The 24,307-nt window shown below is 38.4% G+C and overlaps 1 protein-coding gene across 1 annotated transcript in view; it reads right to left on the bottom strand.

Annotated features, from left to right (window-relative positions):
• SCG3 (secretogranin III) overlaps nucleotides 1–20,196 on the bottom strand; it is a 33,515-nt gene extending 13,319 nt beyond the window's left edge. The window contains exons 1-10 of the mRNA XM_034994153.1: nucleotides 19,809–20,196; nucleotides 19,068–19,120; nucleotides 18,517–18,562; nucleotides 18,207–18,422; nucleotides 13,730–13,872; nucleotides 12,559–12,708; nucleotides 9,958–10,135; nucleotides 7,161–7,277; nucleotides 4,635–4,718; nucleotides 2,845–2,976 (exon numbers count right to left, since the gene is read on the bottom strand). Coding sequence (XP_034850044.1) covers nucleotides 2,845–2,976; nucleotides 4,635–4,718; nucleotides 7,161–7,277; nucleotides 9,958–10,135; nucleotides 12,559–12,708; nucleotides 13,730–13,872; nucleotides 18,207–18,422; nucleotides 18,517–18,562; nucleotides 19,068–19,120; nucleotides 19,809–19,899 — 1,210 coding nt within the window. The 5' untranslated portion in view covers nucleotides 19,900–20,196. The remainder of the gene's footprint in view (nucleotides 1–2,844; nucleotides 2,977–4,634; nucleotides 4,719–7,160; nucleotides 7,278–9,957; nucleotides 10,136–12,558; nucleotides 12,709–13,729; nucleotides 13,873–18,206; nucleotides 18,423–18,516; nucleotides 18,563–19,067; nucleotides 19,121–19,808) is intronic.
• Between the last annotated feature and the right edge of the window lie 4,111 nt (nucleotides 20,197–24,307).

Genomic DNA, 24,307 nt, shown 5'->3' with positions numbered 1-24,307 from the left:
ACCTAACCATCCATAGACAAATGGGTAGATAAACAAAATGTGGTATATAACTGCAATGGAATTTCATGCAGCCCGAAAAAGGAAGGCAATTCTGACACACACTAAAAGATGGATGAACCTTGAGGACATTAAGTGAAGGAAGCCAGTCACATATTATATGATTCCACTTATATGAGGTATCTAGAATAGGCAGATTAACAGAGACAAATGGTGGTTGCCAGGGGCTGAAGAGGGAGGGGAATGGAGAGTTTTATTTAATGAGTATAGGGTTTCAGTTTTGCAGGATGAAAGGAGTTCTGGAAATGGATGGTAGCAATGGTAACACAATAATATGAATGGACTTAATGCCACTGAACTGTACACTTAAAAATGGTTAATTGATCATTTTTATGTTATATGTATTTTACTATAATTTTTTAAAAAAAAAAAATTCTCAAGAGTTTACCACTCACCTAGACCTAGGGAAGTATCCAGGCAGTGTGCCTGACTGGTCTACAGAGTCAGCAAACATGACATGTATATTACCAATTCCCCCTTCTTATGCCCACAAACGTTATTAATTAATCATTTCCAAGTTCTTTCCTCCTGAGCCCAGATGCAACATCGTAACCTTACTCAACACAGGCTGCTACATCATATAATTAGTGTTGATATGTCAGCTATGTTGATGTAGGAGAAAATTGTGATGGTCTATGAAATCTGTGCTAGAGAAAAAAATACAATAATATAAAGCTTCATAAGATAGGAGAAATCAACAAGAACTTGATCTATTAAGAAAAAATTATTTTCCCTGTCTCAAAAAAGTCCCAATAATTGAACTAGAAGCAGTACTTTTGGCCCATATTACTACTCATTTGAATCCATTTAACCCAGGTTCAGGTCTCTATATTCTCTACAAAAAGGAACTAGAACTCTTCGAAGAGGAATTGATTTTAAGTCTTGGGATGAGAAAATACAGTGAGTCAAGAATATCCTGTTGTTGCCCGAGAGCAAAGATCCTTTAAAAACTCCTGGGCACGGGGCGCCTGGGTGGCTCATTTGGTTAAGTGACTGCCTTCGGCTCAGGTCACGATCCCAGAGTCCTGGGACTGAGTCCCACATCAGTCTCCCTGCTTAGCGGGGAGTCTGCTTCTCCCTCTCCCTCTGCTGCTCCCCCTGCTTGTACTCTCTCTCTCTCTCTTAAATAAATAAAATCTTTAAAATAAAAACAAAACAAAACAAAAAACAAACTATTGGGCACAGTGCTAAAAGGATAAAGGAGGAACGGTGGGGGGGCGCTCCTGCTGCCCAAACTATACCAATTTAAGCATAAAATCATCATCATCATCATCATCAAAGTGAACATCTTACATAAATGGAAAAGGTTGATATTAAGTCTTAACAAAGGTAGTTGTGATATAAATGGGAAATGGTAGTTGTTTTGCTGTTAAAAACTTAGAAGATATTAAATACATAACTACTTTGCTTCTTTTCAACTTAATATACAGACGCTGTTAAGCAGGATCTATTATCAAGTGTGAATGTGAACTTGTTTCTATCTGTATGAGCAGGAGAGACTAGGAACCTGTAAGCAGGCCAAGCAGTCTCTTCAAAATTAAGAGTTATACCATAAACATGATCAACTTTTGTGGTCTCATATCATCCAGAAAGGAAAAACGAAGTCCATCAGTTCATTGCCACTATTATATGTAATAAGTAATGAGAAGAGAGCCCAGTGGTGTCTCTTCAGAAGATAGATGAGCTGAAGGTCACACCTCCCCTGCCTCCGAGAGAGAGCACTGACCCGCTCCCCCAATTTCTATGGAATAAAACCTCTAGATCACCCTACTAATGAGACACTGATAAGACATAGGTAACGTTCCAATTATACCATAGAGGTCAGTATATCATAATGACAGAAAAATAACGTAGGTTTAAGCCATCTGTTCACAACTTCAGGTAAAGACACTGAGTTTCAGAAGAAGAATATCTATCTGAGGGGTAGATACATTTTCCATGATGTAACTAGCACAAGTCATAATAAAAGAGTTTTGAACCTCTGGACTGTGCAAACAGATCCCACATCCTGACCTGAAATCGAAGGGTTAGGAACTTAGAACTTGCATCCTCATGGGCCTTTTTCTTTTTTCTTTCTCCCCACCACCACTACCTCTGCCCTCCAAAGGGTCTTTTTCTTTAAGGCCGTAGTAAAATCTCTAAAATCCTAGGAAAAAGTAAATTTTATATCACATAGACTTACTAAGGCACAGTAGAAATTGGATCACAGGAATATGTAAGAATAAGGATAAAAACATAAGTTTTATAATTATTGGGCTAGTTTAATGTGTGCTTTTGTGCTTTTAAAGGTATTCAGGTTATTTAAGGAAATTTGATATATTAGATTTATGATTTTTAATCAGGTCCTTAAGAGTGCTTGTCTCATTTCAATCACTGTAAATGATTAAGGAAATTTGCTCTGTTAAATCCATAAATTTTACTTTGTTGAATAAGTAGTATATTATTACTTAGAGGAATGTTAATTGTGTTTAAAGAAAAATTATTTAATAAATTATAAATTAGACATTAAACAATGCACAAATGGTCATAAATATTCCTTTCCAAGCACAAAAGTCCATTGGACAGTAGAGACCATCAGAAGACAAGACCAATTTGCCATTCCGGGAGACACAAGACCATTAAAAATGACTGCTATTCAAGTAAAGATACCAATGTGCTGAATCTTTTCTATACAGATGGTGCCGACTTATCAGATTTGGTGTGGCTTGCATTTTTGATCAGTATGTGTGTCGTGAAAATTTTTGCTCCTCCAATTTCATTGCCAAACTAGAGCTGTTACTTCCATACCTTTTGGCTCATCTGTCTTTCCTCTTGGGTTATCGTCTTTTGTGGAATCTTTCAAGGTTCCGTATTCCTTTTCCATCTTAGCTGCTTCTTCCTTGGTACTATCTGTTTCTTCATGACTTTTTTCTGATGGTGCTGTAATCAGATTGCGCACTGTTATCACCCTATTTCCTATCTATTAATTCATAATGTAGAAATAAACTTTATTAAAAAGGTTCAGTTTAAGGTCAGATCATTTTTTGAGCTGAAAGGAATCTTAGTGATTATCTAGTCCAACTTCTCCCCCCATTTCACAGAAGAGGAAACCAAGGCCCAGTATGGGGAGAGATGTGCACTGAGTTAGCAGAAGAGCGGGGCCAAAGCCCCTACCTTTCCAGGTTTTGGTTTAGTGTTCTTTCCCTTCTGCTACTGTGTCATTAGACCATAGACTCTTCCTTACTATAATCAGTGTAGGCAATCAAGTAGGACATGTCAGGTCCCAAAGTAAGTTTGAATCTTCATTCCAAAGTAAAATAACTCTGTAGTTGTTCAATCTCTTTATGATGTTGTATTGTTGAAGAACACTCTATACCTTGGAGTAGCACCTAAGAATTTGGGGCTATGGCAGGACTTTTCTTCTGTCTCTTTCTTCATATTCCCTTATCCCTGGTCACCCTAATGCAAAGAAGAGAACTGGACCCTTGCTGTCAGGATGGGGTCATCTTTGTTCACTCGTCACTTAAAAATAACTAATTTCCATATCAATTATACTTCAAAAAAAAAAAAAGACTGAGGAGACAAGAGTGGAAAAAAACTATATTTCCTTCTAGCAATCTTCTATTGAATTAAAAATGTCATACACCTTAAAGTAGCTAACCATTGAAAACAGTTATAATGCATCCCTGTTGTAAATAAAATAGGAAACATCAAGCAGCCTAACAATAAGCTTTGTTTTTTCAAGAAAAGGGTTATTACTATAGAAAAAAGAGGAAAGAAGAAAGAAGTCAGTTGTTACCTCATTATGAAAACATCCACTACTAGTGCCGTGGTCTGTATATATTTTTTGATGTGTCATTTTTTTTCATAGTTGCAGTACAATTTTGTTCCTTGCTTTTGTCATTAACATCATTATAGAAAGATGTTTCCAGGTTGTTAGAAACTACTTGGAAACATCATTTTAAAGAGCTATATAATATTCCATCAAATGTATGTACATAACTTCTGTGATAGGGACACAAAATTAGGCATATGAACATGTGATCTTTTCTCTTTTTGTTCCTTCCTCCCCCGCTCAAAGCAGGCTCCTTTGCACTGCTTGGTTCTGTGGTGTAATGGGTGGAGATGCAGGAGTGAAGAAACCAAGAGGAGGGGGTAAATCACACTACCTAGGGGCACAGACTGTCTCAGAGGAGAGAGGAAGACTTGGAGGGGGAAAACCAGTGGAGGGGCAGCAGAGAGTGGACAGATGACCAGGAATAGTGTTCTGGAGAAATGGTGATCTTGGGAGAGAAAAAAATGCCTAAAGGAGAATTTCAGGAAGAATGACTCAGTTTTGTGATATAGTCTCCTCCCTTCCCCACCAGCCATCTCCTAAAAGTCTTCAGCGAAGACCTGCATTTCTTTTCAATGCTCGTTAGGATCAGATTTCTATGCTGAGACTAGCCACAAAATAGCCAAGGTTATAGCTACTTAATCCTATGGTTGGATTTCAGATTTTAAAACTTTTGAAATCTATAATTGTTGATCAATGTTTATTGAACTCATGCAAAGGGTGATTGTGCTAAAAGGTAGAAAAATAGTGAAATAAATCATACCTGGGAAAAGTTTGCTTTTATTGTCAGTAACATTTTTTTCTAGCTTGTTCTTGGTCTGAAGAGCAATAGTTTCATCCAAGTTTTCTGGAGGGAGGAGGGGAAGAAATATGAAATATTTTATTTCTTGAGAGATGATATCAAACTTCTACTAAAACTGTTTAAACATCAACAGAAATATCACAAAGCAATTCCACAATATTAACACTGTGATTAAGATGCTTTGACATGGATCTTATTTCTAGGAATCTACTATTCTATACTATTTGGGATCCTTAACTCAGCCTCCTACTCAGTTAATTACAGAAGTCTCTTCCACTTCTCTGGGGCCACTGCTAGAACATGTCTGGGGTTGAAGCCTTTAATGGACACCTGTGGTTTCGGCTTCCTCAACACTTTCTGGTAACTACACCTTGATTTTCCTTTAGAAAACCCAGACCATTCCCATTCTCAGCACATTTGGCTCAGGCGGGGCCTAATAATCCTGGCCTAGCTCCTCAGGGTCTCCACCGCCCTGAGCTGAGTGATTGGTTCAAAGAGGAGCCTGTGATGCAAGCCAGGACCATGAGATTCAATGCTAGGGCCACTGGGGCAAGAGGATCTTTTCCTGCTAGGATTGCTGTACTGCGAGGATGGAGATTGCCAGCCATCTTTTTCCCATAATGGAGCAGCTTATCTGGAATGAATCAACACATGGAAAGTCAGTGCTGGGGACTATTGGTGGACTTTACAAACCTAACCAACATCAGACTACCCCTGCTCCTGGACTCCTCAGTTACATGAGCAATGAATTCCCTTTCCACTACTATCCTGGATAGCACAGCTATGAACAGTCATGGAAATACCTACCTTGCACCTAAGCCTTGTGGCATTTCTAATCTAGTTCCATTGGATAAATGACTTAAGTGTGGAATTTGAGTCACAGGGTATTGGTATGAAACAGTGATTGATCTGAAACAATGCCTTTGATCTACTGTTGAGTAAAGTAGGCCACAAAGCATTATGCATAATGTGAGCCCATTTTTTGTTAAACAAGGTAAAACAAAGAAACAACCAAGGTATATATGTGTGTATATATCTGGAAGGATATAAACCAGAATATCGCCTGGGTGCCAGTATTATGAGTGATTTTTTTTAATTCTTCTTTTTCTTTTTTTTTTTTTAAGATTTTATTCATTTATTTGACAGAGGGAGAGTGAGCACAAGCAGGTAGAGCAGTAGGCAGAGGGAGAAGCAGGCTCCCTGCTGAGCAGGGAGCCCGATGTGGGGCTTGATCCCAGGACCTGGGGATCATGACCTGAGCCGAAGGCAGACACTTAGCCAACTGAGCCACCCAGGTGCCCCTTTTTACTTCTTTTATAACATCATTTTGCATTGACTGATTTTTTAAAATACATATGCTCTTTTGTAATCAGAAAAAAAAACAGTAAAATTATTTTCCTGTGGAAAAAAATGGAGTTCATAGAGAGTAATTCTGGATTATTCTATCCTATGAGATTTTCTCTTCTGTCTAATTCTTCCTCCTCTGTTAGAGATCAGAGTAAGGGGCCATGAGGTCATCTTGCTCAAAGGACATCAGGGATAAATGGTATTTGTTGATTAACTAAACCAAGCAGAAAAACCAAAGGCTTTTTTTTTTTTTTTAAACAACCTACATGCAGAGAGAATGTTCAAGCTTATCTACAAAGTTCAAGGAATCAAAGGTCTGCAAACTTTTTCGGTAAAGAGCCAGATAGTAAATACTCTGTGGACCATCTGTGGTCTGTGTTGTAACTACTGACCTCTGTCGATGAGGCACAAGATCAGCCACAGACAGCAGGAAGCAGGTGCGTGCAGCTATGTCAATAGAACTTCAGGTATGGACGCTGCCATGTGAATTTTACATACTCTGCTTCTGCCACACACACCATTCTCCTTTTGATTTCTTTCAACCATTTAAGAATGTAAAAGCAATTCTTAGCTTATGTGCTATACAAAAATAGGCAATGGGCCAGATTTGGTCCATGGGCAGTAGTTTGCCAGCCCCATCATTGATCACAAAGTCCTTTATTTTAGAGATGCTGAAATGAAGGCCAAGCAAGGTGAGTGCCTTCCCCCACGGGACGGAGTTGTCTGTGGCCGACCTGGACCAGGGGGCATCACTTTCTGCTGCTCAGCCCAGGGCTCTTTCCTTCCCACCACACACACACCTCACTGGTTAAAATCAACTCTTTTAGTCCTGACCACCCAAACACAATTGGAAAAAAAAGAGGGGGGTCAAATTTTAATAAAATTGTCTCCATGGAGATATTTAGAAAATGTTAATAAGACAAAATGTAATAAATGTGAAATGTTTGTACTCAAGCTGTATCTATAAAAAGTTGAAAACTTCTGGTTAATTTTATTTATATGCATTATCAAGCTGGTCAATTCTGGTTACTCAGATCCATCATAAATGATCAAATTTGTGAGGTAATTATTGCCAAATCCCTTATTCACTTTGGACAATGAAAACTATTACAGTAAAAACAAAACAGATAGGACTCTCACCAAGGTAGGAAACGCCTTCTTCTGGAGATATTGTGCCATACTTTACCATCATCTTCACAAAGTCAATCAACGTTTTCATGATAGTAATCAGTGTTTCTTTCTCTTTTGCCTCTTTTTCTATATAAAAGGACAAAATAATTTTTTAAAAAAACTAGTGGAATATAGCTTCCTCTTTCAGTGTCAATTTATGAAGTAGGCATCTTATCGAAATATTTCTCCCTACATTTATAGCTGAAACCACATATACTTAATTTACAGAAAGCCTAAGACATGATTCAGAATACAAGATAATGTACAGGTATACTGAACTTTTCCAGAAATGGGCAATCAATTATAACTTCTCCAAAAAGATTAAAATATTTTATTAATAGAGTAGATGATAAAGAGACAGTTTGCAACCTGAGGTAATATGAACTCAAAAAGAAAGACGATTTGTGACCCAACAATTTTTCTTTACTCAAGCTGTATGTTTTTGAGGGCAAGAATGACCTGTTTTCACTAATCAAACTTAATATTTGAAAATAAAAACACACATGTATCTTTATTTTTTATAACATAAGGTTGATTTTTAATAGTAGTATACATTGCTTTCTAAACTTTTTTTATTTGAAAGAATATATGCATATAGTAAAAATATTCCAACAGTACATAAGTAAATAATAGTGAAAATAACATTTTTTTCCTACCCCCCAACTCCTACTCCCTATATGTAACCACTATTAACAGTTTCTTGGGGGGTGCTTGGGTGGCTCAGTTGGTTAAGTGTCTGCCTTCGGCTCAGGTCATGATCTTAGGGTCCTGGGATTGAGCCCCACATTGGGCTTCCTGCTCAGCAGAGAGCCTACTTCTCCCTCTCCCTCTGCCTGCTGCTCTGCCTACTTGTGCTCTCTCTCTGTCAAATAAATAAATAAAATCTTAAAAAAAAAACAGTTTCTTGGGAACTCTTCATAACTGGCATACTGTTCTGCATCTTAGTGGAAGAGGATGGCTAATGATTCTATAGTCATTCAGTATATATATCTATTCTAAAATTTAAAAAAATCTATTTCCATTTTTGAAGAAAGGTGCTAGAGGAGAGCCCATTTTCCCTATTCTTTTAGCTTTTTAGCTACCATTAAGGATTTCTTCTAAATACTCCTAGCCTCCCCGCCCCCCCAATCTTTGCATCCTTTCTACAGATGAGGTTGGTAGGCAATGGCCATTAGTCTTCTTTCTTGACTGATAGGGATTTGGACTCTTCTTTTTGCTCCCCTGGAACAGTGGAAGGCAGGGACCTGAGACAAGTGCCAGCTCTGTAGAATCCAATGATCCTTGGTATTGGCTGTTCCAAGAACTAGACTGAGGACAGGGAGTGAGCAAGCCCAGTGTTGGATCTCACACTAAGCTACATTCTACAACCCTTACAATGCAGTCTTTATCAGTATCAGAAATATTTTGGTTTTCCACCCGTTTTATTATTTCTCAGTTGGTTCAGACCTTGGGTGAGAAAGATGGGTATTGTCAAAGATCTTAGTGTAAGGATTTAAATTAAAATTCTATAAAAATAAAGGAAATTAAGAATAGGGTCAAGGAAACTGAAAGATAAAAACAAATAAAATAAAAAAATGTTCCATACAGTGGAATCTTTCAAATATCATGAAAGTCCCAAAGTTGGGAGAGAAGAAAGATGAGAGAGGAAATGGGGAAGAGATCCTGGAAAAGCGCCTGTAAATAACTTCAGCCATCACATTATTTGTTCAAGGTCACATCTGTGTAGGTATATGGTATCCTGCTGATGTTCTTCCCTGACAAGAAGTGACTCACCAAGATGGCAAAGGTTCTGAGCTGGGCATTTGCCATTCAATGGAGCAAGATGGCTGAGAATGGACCCTCAAGACGTACCAGCCCTGCAGACACCAGCGGAGGGGCTGGTGCCATCTGGCCAATGTCTGGAATTGAAGGACAATGGATATTCCCTAGAAATGAAAGCTCACTCTAAGGTCACTTCTTGGGGAACTATTTATTACAAATGTTCAACCCGGGGCTGAATCTTTGACCAGGGAGAGGAAAAGCCATAAAGCAGTGCAGAGCATCTGTCTGGACAATAACAACAAAAGAAAATTTGCCCATTATAATCTTTCTTGAAGATTAATCAAAACTAAACATGAATTGAAATCTTCATCTAACCTATTTTGGTGTACATGTAAGAGAAAAGGCACATCAAGGACTTTGTTTTTAAAAAACAAATCATTTTCCAAGTGTGTTTTGGGCTCCTGACCTGCTGTGGTCCAATGTTTAGTTCATTTGAACTCATTTCAAGACCGGAGCTGAAAATGTCTAAAAAGCAAAAACCTGAATTATTTTTAAAAGGATAAGTTATGTTATACACACTGTTCCTACTACAAGAGGAAAATGAATACAGCCTTTAAGAAAAAAAAAAAAAAGGATTTGCAATAAGATTTGAGGCTGAGCAAGTCAGACAGGGACATTGATTTCTCTCTTCATCTGCACAAGGCTCACCTCAATGTCCCAAACACCATACATGTCCAGTAACTGTTTGTTGAACAAATAAATGAACGCTCTGTTAACAAGAAGATTAAACTACCCAGAAGCTCCACCTTTCCTGATTATCCTTTCCTAAATATTTTCATGACTAGTATTCTTCTTTTGAAAAAATTGACGTGAACTCTTTTCCCCGAGGCCACAATATATGTCATTGAAGACTGCATTTAGAAACTGAAAACAGGAAGAAAAACCCCACCCATGTATTTCCTGGAATTACTGTTTCTATTCCACATGGTCAGAAAACAGTGTTTACCTGAATCAATACTTTTCAGTAGTGCGTAGAAGTTTGGGAAATATTGGAGTTCCTCAAAGTTGTCTTCATTGTAGATTTTAGTTCTCCTTTCCAAGCCATTTGTCAAGGTTAAGGTATTAGATACTGTTTCATCATTTTGTCCATTAGTAAAACCATCTTGAATTGCTGCCATTGGAGTCTCCATTGGGGGAAAAAATTAACAGTTTGTTAGAACTAATTATGCTGCAGCTTGATTCTTTCCTCTGTGGTGCCCTTGAATGTGAAGTGCAAGAATACCTCCTCCTTTGCAAGCTCCTGCAGGATCAAACCCTTTTCCAGGCAAGTGGGCATGTAGCCACATGGAAGGGTCATTGGGGCTAAGAGACATATGCTCCACCTGAGCATATGTCTTGTTCCTGGAGAATAGACAGGGAATTTCTAGGTTCCTCCTTGGCCAAGTTCCCCTCTGTCAGTTCTCATGAGTGTCTCCTCATAGAAATGCCTTTCACCTAGGAGGGGAGCTTTGAAGTCATAGAATTGACAACAGGATACAGGAAAGCCTAGCAGAACAGTCACACCTTGGGGACTTCTCAGTGAAATTTTAAGGACTATCTGGAAAAGTACACAGGACTCTTTCTCCCAGACCTGATCCATTTCTAGTGTTCTGCATCTTAGTTATGGATGGATAGATCCATTGTCCATTCAGTGGACTAGACAGAAATTTGAGCCTTTCTTGTCTCTTCCTCTTCATTTCCTTCATCAGTAGCCTTCCTTGTTGGCCCTACTTTCAAAATCTGTCCCAAATTTGTACATTTCTCTCTTTCTCCATTACCTGGCTCTAGTCCCGATACTTTCATCTCTAACCTTCTAACTGGTACATCAACTACTTCTAATCTATTCCCAACACTGAATTTTCCATGTTGTAGCCAGAGTTATCTTTTTAAAAATATGATCACGTAACTCCTTTGCTTAAAATTGTCCAGTGTTTTCCCACTGGTCCTACAATAAAGATCAGAACCTAAGGCCTTGCCTGGTCTGCCCTGGGTCCACATCCTCAGGCTCATCTCTCATTTCTCTCTCTGTGAGCCAGCCACCCTGCCCTTGTTGGAGCTACTTGGATATTCCACACATTCTTCTCTACATACTGCCTCTCATATTCACAAGTTAACTCCTATTCAGCCTTCAGTTTTGGCTCAACTCACTTCCTCAGGGAAGCTGTCCCTGGGCCTAATTCCAGAACAGGTTCCTTTTTAACGAGGTCTCATAGAATCATGTTTCTTTCCTCAGAGTACTTAAGGCAGTTGTAGTTAAAATAGGTGACTATTTGAAAACCATCTACTTCTTCCATTAGACCTTAAGCTTCATGAGAGCAGGGATTCTATCTTTTTAGATGAGCATTACATCCCCAGTGCTTGGTTCACAATTGGTACCTCAATAAATATGTACTGAATGAACATTTCGTTTGCATTCAGATGACATGAGTGAACAGGTCAAGCATATGGATGTTTTCGAGATGGGTGAATAAGGAGTACAAAATGGGAGTGAAAGATCAGGAAAATACAGTAGCTATGTCACTTTCAGTTCGGATGGTTAGCTTGAGTGAATGTCATGAGTTCTTTGATAAATCAAGAATGTTTTGGGTAGATCTTTAAAATCTGTTTAAAAAAAATGAAAGCTGGTGGAGATGGGAAGTAGGGAAACCAAAGGGGAGCTGTTATGCTATCTTGGAAAAGAAAAATCCAGACCCAGTTTCTGTTTTCTAGCCTCTCCTAAAACAGAACAATAGGCCTATACACTCTTTTTCCTTGTATTTGGGATACAGTGTTGAAGGGGTGAGGAGCCATGGGGTCTGGATGCTCTGGTGAAGAAAACAGGAGAGGTGGAGAGATTGATATTTTCTTATATCCCTCTGTGGTCAGCTCCATCTAGAGTTTTAAAGGGAATTCAGAGGGGAAAAAAATTTTAGTAGCTTGGCGGATGCCAAAGAAAAGATGAAGAGGCACAGAGTCCAGGAAGGGGAAGGAAGGATGAATGACTAGTAAAGGATGGTTCCAGGCCTCTGAACCAATGAGAAGAGGAAAGAGCAGGTGGAAGAGCTCAGGATATAACAGAGAGGCAGTATCAGGTGACGAGCTCTGGGGAACACAGGCTGGTGTGGCAGAGGATCAAATCAACCCGAGTTTCTTTTTTTGGGTTCTGGAGGCAGATGATGACATTCTGTGAACAGAAGTTATATACTGAAAGAGCTGTGAAATATTTGGTTCCAGTCCACTGACATTATACAAGCAGTTGTATGTGGAATGGTTATAACATTTCCACCTAACATTATGGGTTAATTTACTGTGAAGTTTAAGATGTAACCTTTACTGTGTAATATAATATAACCTGTATCTTCATTTTCAACATAGAGTTGGTGTATATCTTTTAACTTACTGGTATTTTGTGAGGATATATTCTAAGTGGGTTAAACGTGTCCCATACTCCAAATCTTCTTTGGCACCAAGATATTAATTATATACAGATTGCATTAATTATATACAAATACAAGTAGACACAGACACATACCCATGCACATGCATATACACACACCCATAACATGCATATGAATTCACACATACATACCGCTTTCTCTGGTATTTTTCCAGCCTGACTCTCAGTCATGCTTGTCGGTTTATTGGGTTCCTCCTCATAAGTGTTGGCTTCCTTTGAGATCAATTTTTGTAAAACCTCTGCTACTTCATCTTCTAGTGTGTGCGCCTGGCTTTCTGTGATCTGTTATAAGGAGTGAAAACATATATAACTGGTATTCTCATACTTGTGATTAAAAAATTTAGACTAACTCTGTAGTTGAATACATTTTTAAGAAGATGAGAGAATCTTTTGGTCCCTCTTTCTAGATAACCCTTTTTTATACCTCTATTATTTGCTGGCCATTCTAGTGTCTGCCCCACAATTCCTGGGAAAAAGTACTTTTGGGCTGTACAGGTAATCAGGCCTGTCTTTGGGAATCCATGGAACACTTATTTTGAGAAATATCTTGAGGGTTATTTCTCTCTTTTTTTAAAGATTTTATTTATTTATTTGAGAGAGAGAGAAAGAGAGAGAGAGCACGAGCAGGGGGGAGAGAGAGAAGCAGGCTCCCTGCCAAGTGGGGAACCTGACGTGAGGCTCAATCCTGGGAAACTGGGATCATGACCTGAGCCCAAGGCAGACACTCAACCAACTGAGCCACCCAGGTGCCCCTAAAGGGTTATTTCTCAAGCCTCTGCTGCAGGTCATGGCCAGGAAACCTCTGAAACAGGCAAATTTAGCTCTCTACTAAAGCCTGACAGGGCTGTACAAGGGCTGGGAGCCAGGCTGAGGGATGATCCAATTAAATCGCTTACAGTTTCCCAAACGTTGTATGTCTTTGCTCCTGTTATTCTCTTCTCACACCGCACGTATTTTTACTGCTGCTTGTTAAATCCTAACCATCCTTTTAAGCTGACTTCAAATACCTTCTCTGAAGCTCTTCCTTATTGCCCAACTGTACATAACCCATCCTCTGGTATGCTGAACTGCTTTTACGGTTCTGATGCAGCTTGCATTGTGGGCATGTGTATATTTGTATAGTTCCTTTGGTAGACTGTAAGTTCCTAGAAGAATGTTGTCTTATTTGTCCTCAAAACCTACAGTGCCTAATATAAACTAGAGGTATTATAAACATTTGGCTACAACTTGGATCATGTGGCTTGGATTCTTAGCAAATTCCAAACTGTACTAAGAAATGGGTTTATTCTCATGCAGGACTTACGAGGCCAAGATTCAGCAGTTTAGAAACAATCTTATCAAATACTCCTCTGTCATTTTCCTCATAAATCCTGGTAGCAATTTTTTGGACGATGTCTTCAGCAGTTAAAGGAGTTCCATCTAGTTGATGAAGGCCATCTGGATCATCTAGACAGAGTAATCACAGTTCCACATCATAGTTATCAGAGGTCATGTGTCATATTATATTTATAATCTGTACCTTGCTCATCTACACTCAGATATGTTTGGAATGCATTTATGGTGTTGCTTGGTCCACATAAGCCCTTGGTTTGAAATAAAATTTTACTTTAAAGGTGAGATGCTAAGATGGTAATGGAAATTCTGAAAGCTTCTTATGTGATTGTAAGAGAAAGGAAGATCTGAAGACAACACAAAAGGCCTCTCCATTTTTTATTCTCACTAATAATACAAACAAGGTTGTATTTTAAAATTTACCAATGGGCCATATTTATGTAATATGCCATATTGTCCAAAACATAATGTGATATTCCATTTCCATACAAGGAGTAGACTCATAATATCTGCACGTGTATTTCTTCTGCTGGCAAATTCCTGGGCTGAGAGTGGGGAACCTGCCTCACACCCAGAATCAGAGAAGGTGTACTGAAGATTTTATGATTTATCTGGAATAAATACTTCTAACTGAACGTGTGTCAGAACTCCTTTACGGAAGACAGCTTAATATGATAAGCCCCTTTCTCTAGAGAGTAGGGAACTTATTTTATATGTCTGAAATTTAAACTTTTAAAACAAGACAACAGATTTGTACAAAGCAATATGTAAATCTATGTAAATCTCTGCAGAGATGCTTGCAAATATGTGTCCTTGGCTTTCCTGGGAATACATTTGGCAGCACTACTTTAGAGTAAAGCAAGAGCCCATCGGGAAGGAAAGGCACAGTAGGGTTGTTGACAAAGAAGCATTGCACCATGTCCAAGACAACTCTCAGGAATCAGTTGGTCTTTTCTAACCTACACCACATCAAGCAATATATTAATATGTGCAAATTTACAAAGCAGACTGGAAAGATCAGAATTTTAGCCTATGTTGCCTCTTGTTATCTATAAATCCTTAGACCACTGTAAAGGGAGATAATAGGATTATCTGTTTCATGGGATTATTATGAAGCTCAGATGGAATAAGATGTAAATGTTTTAAGTTGTAAATTACTATATGAAAGCTAATGTGCAGTATTATATGAAAACTAAAAAATTATTATTTATAGTGGATTTGTACCAACTGCGATTATCTTCTAGAGAAAATAGAAATTGAGTCTCTGGTCAAATTCTGCCTAAATAATTCTGATCATATTTACTCAAAGAAAGAAGGCCTAGTATTTCTATTTTTATTCTGTCCTTTTCTTCCGTGACTTTGAGGATTCAAACAAGAAATTTCTCTCACAACCTTTCTTCCAGAATCTATACAGCTGAAGATACATGCTGCCTTAGGCAGAACATTTTCTTGTTGTTTGAAAAGAAGCTTAGGAAACTGAATAGGGTGATTATACATGGAGGACTAGAAGCTTCCTGATAATATATTATTGCTGAGCTGTCGACCAATCCATTAGCTATGAGCCCTTTGAGCCCTGTGTATCAGAGTGACTAATAAACAGAAAACACCCTAAGGAGAAAAAAAAAACCCATAAAACCAGTTCTCCTCCTGACTGACTGAAAATTGGGTTCTTCATCCATTTTTTTTCAGGAGCAGAGACTCAACTGTTATTTAGGTCTGAGTCTTCCATTTGTGGTTTGCTAGACAGACTCGGGAATATGTGGAGCAGAAACTACCTAAGGTCTATGCAGAGGTGGAAAAATTTATTTCCCTTCCCGCTTAATCCCTCAGGATCTGAAGAAAAGGAAGAGTACTGGTTGCCTGCTGGTGCTGGAAAATAACTGAGATGACTGTTTTTCAGTTCATTTACTTCATAACAGGGAGAACATCAGCAAAATTTGGAAGACACAGCCTTTTTGTTCTGTTGCACTGCTGCATTCTCTTGAGCCAGGAGCCCAGGCCTCCCCTAGCAGACCTTTGCTAGATGGGTTGATAGTTGACCACTTGGACATTGCTCTTTACCTTCCACTGATTTTCCCTGGCTTCTCTAAAATGGACAGAATTACTCAGTGACTTCTGTACTGCTCACGAAAGCGTATTTTACCCTCCTATATATACCCTCAGAGGGAAGCCAAACATGAGTTCAACATCCATAACTTTTTTAAAGCAACTACAACATTGTAAGTGGATGTAAAAGGACCATCTTCCAAGTCACAATCTTCCCAGTTATTTTTTAAATCCTTGGCATCTATTTATGGCAACTGACATTCATTCGTCCAACACATTTTTTATTAAAGTCTTAATATGGGCCAAAACAGGAAACAGACTGATAAATAGTTTAGGTGTGATACCTAACTACACAGAGCTTATTGTCTAGTTCATAGTCTGACACATAGTAATTGTTCAATGAATATTTGTTTGGTGAATGCACACAGGAGCCCCAAAGCACTACTTCATAAAAGACACTTGGAAAAATCCTGAATCACATATACTGTAGAAAACACAGGAAAGGAGACCTGATGGGCCCTACAAGACCATCTGGAGGTTTCTTACATGTGTAAAAGTACACTGCAGAAGTTTTGCTCCCTCACTCTCCCTTCTAGGATGTAAGTCTGCCTGCCTCTGAGGTTCCACTTAACTTGGTGGTCCCAAACCCACCTGGTTCCAGGATTTCCAAGGTATGAGAGGAGACCAGTAATTCACTCATAGACCATTCTCTCCAAAAGTCTTCTCTGTAGTCTCAAGTGGACTTGAAATGACTCCTAGGGTAAGCCTAGAGCCATCAGGGCTAGGACTTGATAGTTCTGAACCCATTTGGGATGGTAATAAAACATTGAACAATTTAAAAATAAGTTACTCAGGTTAGTGGTCAGATCACAAACAGATCTATGCCTCTACCTGCACATACAACCAGTTTGACCAAAAAAAAAAAAAAAGTAGCCAAACAAACATTAGACTATTTTTAAAAATTTTATTAAATCAAATGGTCGGTTCAGTCAAAGTAGTTGAAATTGTTTTGTATGCAGCTATACCCAGTGCCTATCTATTTCTAGTCCAAATATTTTAGGTTAAAAAGTAGAATTCAAGAGAAACACATTTCTATGAGTAGTATACAATATGAAATGTTTCAAAATATAAACCATCTCCCCTACCCCATTCATATACAACACACTTATTAATTTTCCTCAGGCTGTGATATCCAATGAAAGTCATATTTAATTGGTAGTTGTTTTCTGGCAGAGATAACCAGCCTAATTCTCTTGTGGCCACAGAGCAGAATAAGAACATTAAAGAAAATTTGTAGTCACTCTTAAGCAGTGGTCCTCAGCACAGAAAACACACTCTCCTCCTCGATGCTCAGATATAATAGTTCATTTATTCCCTGGTGTATTATTTTATTTGCTCATTCATTCCTTTATCCATCTACTCATGCAGTGAATTCATAAGCATTCAGACACTGGGTGTAAATGTTTCTGTTCTAGTGAAGTTTTCAGGTTAGTTAAGGAGAAAGACATAAATCATAAGTAGTACACTTAGGGATGTAAAATTACAAATTACATTAAGTGTCATGAATGAAAGGAACAGGTTTCTATCAGATCATGTGTGCTGGATGAACACAAGAATCTGTCCTTCCAGGACTATGGAAGCCACATTAAAGATTTGGGGTTTTATCCCAAGAGAAATAAGAATCTACTAATGGGTTTTATGCAAGAGTGACAAGTTCATACTTGTGTGTTGAAAAGATCACTCTGGCTGCTCTGAGTTGGAAAAGGGCAGAGTGGATGCTGGAAGATTCATTAGGAGATTTTGCTGTAGTTCAAGTGAGACATGATTAGAGTTTGGACAAGGATGGTAGTGATCGAGGATAGAGAAAAAAACTTTTATATACAGGTAATATATATATATTTCAGAGAAGGAGAAGTGTGGGCTAGTGTTACAAGACATGAGGCTATAGATGGTAATTAAGAGTCATGGAAAGGTTAGAATGACCCACGGAGACGGATATGACTAGGAAAAGAATACTGAGAAGAAAGTAATGGATATTTCAGCTTTTGTGAGGAGTATTTTATTGATTTCATTACTTGAGAATTATGATAGTTTCTTTGTACTAATAGTTAAAAAAATTGGAATGTTAAAATGAATTCAATCACATAAAATATAGATGGCAGATTTAAATTGTTTTCAAAGCATCAGTAAAGGAACCTTAAAATGAGAAAATAAAATCTGGGTTTCTGTGAAGCTGAGCCCTCACAGAAATATTTGGGCTTTGTTTTAATTTTGGTCCTGACTAATAAAGGACTAAGAATATACAAAGGCTATTTTTAAAACATAGGACTTTCTCTTAACCCACAATGGGGAGACTCCAAGTTAGAGAAAATAGGAATCAAAAGTTCTTTTTCCTCATTTACCTTGAAATTTATGATTCAGTCCACTCTTAGTAGAATCATAATCATCAATCAGTCTTCGATTCTTGGTTGAATCAACATCTTCCACATTCAGTTTATTATCATGTGGGGAGCTTCTAATGGATTGTCTTTCTTTCTCAATTTTTTCCTTTTCTGTTATTGCCTTTAGCAGGTTCAAGTTATCAACAAAGGAATAATTGCTTTCACCTGGCTTGTTTTCTGGAAGAAAAGCCCCCAAGCCCAACACATCTATTTTAGTTAAGATTTTCATAACCTTTTTAAAAAAAATTATATCAACATAATTTCTTTTTACCTGGAGGGTATGTTTTTTTAATCTTGTCTGCTTCTGCTTCAGCAATCTGGGAAGTAAATCGGAGGTAGACCTGGTTTTAAATCATTGCTCCACCACTTACCAAATATGACAGCTAAATGATTTAATCTCTGTGGGACTTAGTTTTCTTATTTGTAAAATATAGATAATAATTTCTATTTCAAAGCATTGCCATAAAGATTAAATGAGATAAAATAAAGGGCAGATGGTCTACAAATATTAATTCCCTTCTCCTGTAATATTGGGGAAAGATAAATCTGATAAATTAAGCAGTCTTAAAATAGAGTGGATGTGATGTTGGGCTTACTGGGTTATTATATAGTCATTTATATGTATTATACAGAATTCTATGTATATAACTGTTAAGACATACAATTTCCCAAACTGTATTTTCCATCCTAATTTCTGTCAATTTATTTTTAAGCTCCTGAAGTTTGTGAATTCAAAATGGCTAAAATGTCACAGTATAATTACATTAAATATAATAACTAAAGTAAAATGAAATAGCATTTATAATTTTACTTTTGACCTACCTGTTCATTCAAAGGTCTTTCTGCACTTAATTCTCTGTTATGTAGGGGTTTGTCTAGAATAACCAAACACAAATATAAATTTAATTATGCAGTGGAAAGACACAATATGTCTCTTACTACATAAAATCTCCAAAAAAGAAAAACAAATATTAGGAGAAATTTTGGGGGGTGACTGTGAAACAAAAATACGTATTAACAAAGATAATCAAGATTATACAATAACAATGATTATCAACGTCGCTTTGCTTATTATCCTTGTGTACTTCCTGAGTTAATAGAATCACGCTTTTATTTTTCTGTCCAGAAATCTAACATTTAGTTCTAACACTTCTCTTACCAGCTGTTTCCAGCTAGATAGAGCATAATTTCGATTATGGAGTCCTGGCACATTAAAAGCTCTTTTATCATCTGCTGCACATATTAAGAATAAAATATCTGAGAAAGGTTGTAAGACAACTAGAAAAAAAATATGCCACTTTTTAAGGCGGAAAACCGCCCCCCCTCGCCAGTTTCAAAATAAGATATTTCAAAACAACCCATGTTATTACTCTATCATTCAAAAAGTGTGGGGGGAAAAATCCGTCTTCCTGTCTCTACATTCGAACTGATTTCTCTGTCAATAAGCACGGATACGACCTGATCAGAAAAGAGGCAAGGTGATTTACAGTTTACGGGATTCTGCCAAGCTTTACCTCTTCGTGGTGAAATAAAAGGGAGGTGGGAAGAAAAGTGCCCACGTACCTTGACTGCCTCCCGGCTTGGGGAAAGCTTGGATTGGGCTGCTCTGGAGCACCAACACCAGAATCCAAGTGCCGGTCCAAAGGAACCCCATTCTTCCACGCTTGGCTTCAGAAGCAGCCCGGCGCCGGGCTCCCAGAGCTGTGGCTTTTGTTATGAATGAAAAGGAGGAGTAAAAACAGGAAGAGCCAGGAGGGCGGGTGAGGGGAGGGAGAGTGGCAGGGATCCAGCGGCCGGTGGAACTCCGCGCGGCTACCCGGTAGAGGGATTAGAAAGGCTCCGGGCGCTCGGAAGTCAGGTCTTCAGGTGGAGGAGAGCGCTGTCCGCCCCGTGGGTGCTGAAGTTCCTGTGACGCGAAGCCGGCCTCGGGTCGGCTAGGGCGTAGCCTTACTCTCTCTCCCTCCTTGAGAGGAAGTGAGGAAGGAAGCGCATGCTCCCTGAGAGTCAGAGGCGGGAAGGGATGGCGTCAGCGACTCCAATGCTACTCCAATCCCCCGAGAATGCAAGGGGGGTGGGGCGACTGGCAGGCTAGCGTATTTTCTGTGCCGCAGTCCTACGGGTGCTCCTGCGCTCAGGGTCACCTGGATTGCTATAAACGTGGACGTCACTGTCGTAACTTCCCAACCAAACGTTACCTCAAGGACCAAATGCCTTCCCTGCCCTTGCACCTGTTAAGGAGAGCTAGATAACCTTGTGTGAAGGTTTCTGTCTTGGGATAGTTCTGGGATATCTGCTCCAGAATCCCTTCTTTCCACTCCACCCCCTGTCCCCAAAAGGTAGATATAATTCTTACATCCTTAGAAAAGTCCTGCCTTTGTGATTTGGGTTGACATATAAAACGTCCCTCGTCCCTCAGTGCTCTTATTTCTGTCTTAGCTCCATGCAGTCTTTTGAATTGGGAAATTCAAGGAACGTTCTTTCAAGTAGAATGCTGCTACACATTCTCACTCTCCTAGATACTGAAGCAGAACTAAAAAAATTATTACCTGTTCCCCCAAGCATGGATGTCCTCATCAGTCTGGGGTAAGTAAGCATCAAGGGCCAGTTTCATTGTAAAATTCCCCCTTCCCCACTAAGGGGAAAGCTCCCTCTTCATCACCACCAGCACCACAAAGCAAGCAAACAAACAAACAAACAAACAAACAAACAAACCTGCATTCCGGTAAAATTCTTCCCCGGGATTCAATTATGCCTAAGGGCCTGGCTGTTCCAGAGGTCTTTGAAGAGAGGGGATAGTCACAAAAATCATTTACATCATAACTAGGTCAGGAGGTGCTTCCTCTGTTCTGAGAATATTCCCCGAAGCCTAACATTATTGCATAAAAGGAGTTATCAAAGACTTTTAAATGATGAATACAAGCAACAGTAATGTGAGCAGGATGCTGAGTAAGCTCTTTAGTTTCTGATTTTTAAACAGAGCTTGGAATCTTTCCTTTGGACTGTGGCATTCTGGGAACCAATCTGAATAATGACCAAATAGAAGGATTCAGTACAATCAGGCCTTTGATTTCTGCTCCCTTGCTTTTCAAGGAGCAAGTTAGTCATTCAAGTACCTAAAAACAAACAAACAAACAAGCTAACAAACAAATCTCCCTTGTTCTGAAGGTTTTTGAGTTTGGAAGTCACTCAAATACTTCCCTTAAGAACCTGAAGAGTACTCTCATTCTAACAGCTATTTCAAAACAAATAGTTGTTTCTTGGTAGTGATAACATAGCATTATTATCCCAGTATACTAGTATACTGCATTTAAAAAATCGGCACAATTTAAGATCCCAGCTGAGTGAAGGGTAAATTTCCTTAGGTTCCTCTTCTTTGAAACAGAGATGACGGGCTCTGTTTACCTCATAATGTTATTGTGGGGATCAAATGGTACATATTTTGATCAAGTCATTTTGATGCCAAGAATAATTTGACACAGCCTAAAAAAATAAGTCATGAAATGTTTTCAGCACTTAAGAAACATTACCGAATATTATGTGAAATAGCCATTTGCCAATACTGATACTCACTTACCTGATTCCTCTGTCTCACACTATTTTAAAAATCATTTTCCCCTATTTTTTTTATTGAAATACAGTTGACACACAATGTAACATTAGTTTCAGGTGTACAACATAGTAATTTGACAACTCTATACATTATGCTATTCTCACCACAAGTGTAGTTACCATTTGTCACCATATAACACTATCACAATACCATTGATTATATTCCCTATGCTGTGCCTTTCAACCTAGTGACTTATTCATTTCATAACAAGAAGCCTGTACCTCCCATTCCCCTTCACCCATTCAGCCTCACTCTTTTATTTTACCTGTTTCTGACTCACCTCTCTGCTCCATATATGTTTGCAGTTGAGAGAGGCTCAGGATAGAATGAAGGTAAGGGATGGCTACTGAGCACATTGCATTGCTTGCCAAAAATTTTTTAAAAAGGTGTTTGACCTTCCTCTGCCATTTGGACTCCAAGTGACTATGTTAAATGGACACCGAATCTAAGAACATGTTATGTTTCTGATCAAATGAGCTGTGGAACACTGAGTAAACTGGAAGGCATGAATTAGTTTACATTCCTCAGTCTTATGGATGTTTCTGCTGGACACAGTGTAGGTCTGAATGGAGTGATCCTAAGTTTCATTTATTCATTTAACAGATGTTTATCAAGCACTTGAAATGTAGCAGGTATTGAGATAATTGCTGGGTATACAAAGATAAAAAAGATGGCCACTGCTAGTCTTATAGCCTAATAAAGAGAAAGGACTGTGATTATAACAACAATAAATACAACTATTTACTGAGTAGTTTTCATGTCCTACACAGTGATCTCATTTAAATATAAGTGAACAAATAAACACAAAAGTGTGTTATGTTATGGGTCTTCTCTTTTATGTGCAGAGTTCAGGTGGGGTGCAAATAATGGAATGAGTGGTCAGGCAAGGTTTCAAAGAGAAGATATCTTTTTTCTTAATCATAAAAAGATTAAAATATTTGATTATTGTATATATGTACACTATAAACATTGACTAGTGTCAAAAATACATGTTGAGATTATAAGTGTCATTGACACAGATCAGATGATCATAAAATAGACAACATACAATGTACAGGTATTTTGTCAGGGCTTCTTGTATATAGGTGAACACACACATGGATTGATTGTCACGCTCTCATTCACTGGTGTAGAAGATGTCTTTTGAGCTGTGTCTTGAAGATAGAGATATTTAAATGATGTTTTTATTCATTATTGAAAAATCATTATATTAATTACTGCATCTTTTATGATAGGAAATTTCAAACAAGCACAAAAGTAGAGAAAATACTGAAATTAACTCCCATGTGTTCATTACCCAACTTTATTAATTTTATTTTATTATGTTACGTTAGTTATCATACATTACATCATTAGTTTTTATGTAGTGTTCCATGATTCATTGTTTGCATATAACACCCAGTGCTCCATGCAATACGTGCCCTCGTTAATACCCATCACTGGGCTAACCCATCTAGCTATTATCCCACTAAAACCCTCAGTTTCTTTCTCAGAGTCCATAGTCTCTCCTGGTTCATCTCCCCCTCCAATTCTACCCCCTTCATTTTTCCCTTCCTACTATCTTCTTCTTCTTTTTTTTTTTAACATATAATGTATTATTTGTTTCAGAGGTACAGGTCTGTGATTCATCAGTCTTACACAATTCACAGTGCTCACCATAGCACATACCCTCTCCAATGTCCATCAACCAGCCCCCCCATCCCTTCCACCCCCCCATCACTCCAGCAACCCTCAGTTTGTTTCCTGAAATTAAGAGTCTCTTATGGTTTGTCTCCCTCTCTGGTTTCATCTTGTTTCATTTTTTCCTCCTTTCCCCTATGATCCTCTGTCTTGTTTCTTAAATTCCTCATATCAGTGAGATCATATGATACTTGTCTTTCTTTGATTCACTTATTTTGTTTAGCATAATACCCTCTAGTTCCATCCACGTCATTGCAAATGGCAAGATTTTGGGGTCTTTTTTTATGGCTGCATAATATTCCATTGTATATATACCACATCTTCTTTTTTTTTTTTTTTAAAGATTTTATTTATTTATTTGACAGAGAGACACAGCAAGAGAGGGAACACAAGCAGGGAGAGTGGGAGAGGGAGAAGCAGACTTCCCACGGAGCAGGAAGCCCGATGCGGGGCTCGATCCCAGGACCCTGGGATCATGACCTGAGCCAAAGGCAGACACTTAATGACTGAGCCACCCAGGTGCCCCCCACATCTTCTTTATCCATTCATCTGTTGATGGACATCTTGGCTCTTTCCATAGTTTGGCTATTGTGGACATTGCTGCTATAAACTTTGGAGTGCACGTACCCCTTCAGATCACTACAACATTACCCAACTTTAATGGTCATTAACTCATGACTACTCTTTTTATTTTATATTCCCAAACACTTTGCACCCCCAGTGGATTATTCACCTGTAAAAATCCCAGGCTTCATATCATTTCATCCGTAAT

Source organism: Mirounga leonina, unplaced genomic scaffold (assembly GCF_011800145.1).
Source record: "Mirounga leonina isolate KUSES-001 unplaced genomic scaffold, KU_Mleo_1.0 Mir_91, whole genome shotgun sequence".
NCBI classification, from domain to species: Eukaryota; Metazoa; Chordata; class Mammalia; order Carnivora; family Phocidae; genus Mirounga; species Mirounga leonina.
Note: the sequence above shows the minus strand (reverse complement) of the source record. Positions and strands in the feature narration are given on the sequence as shown.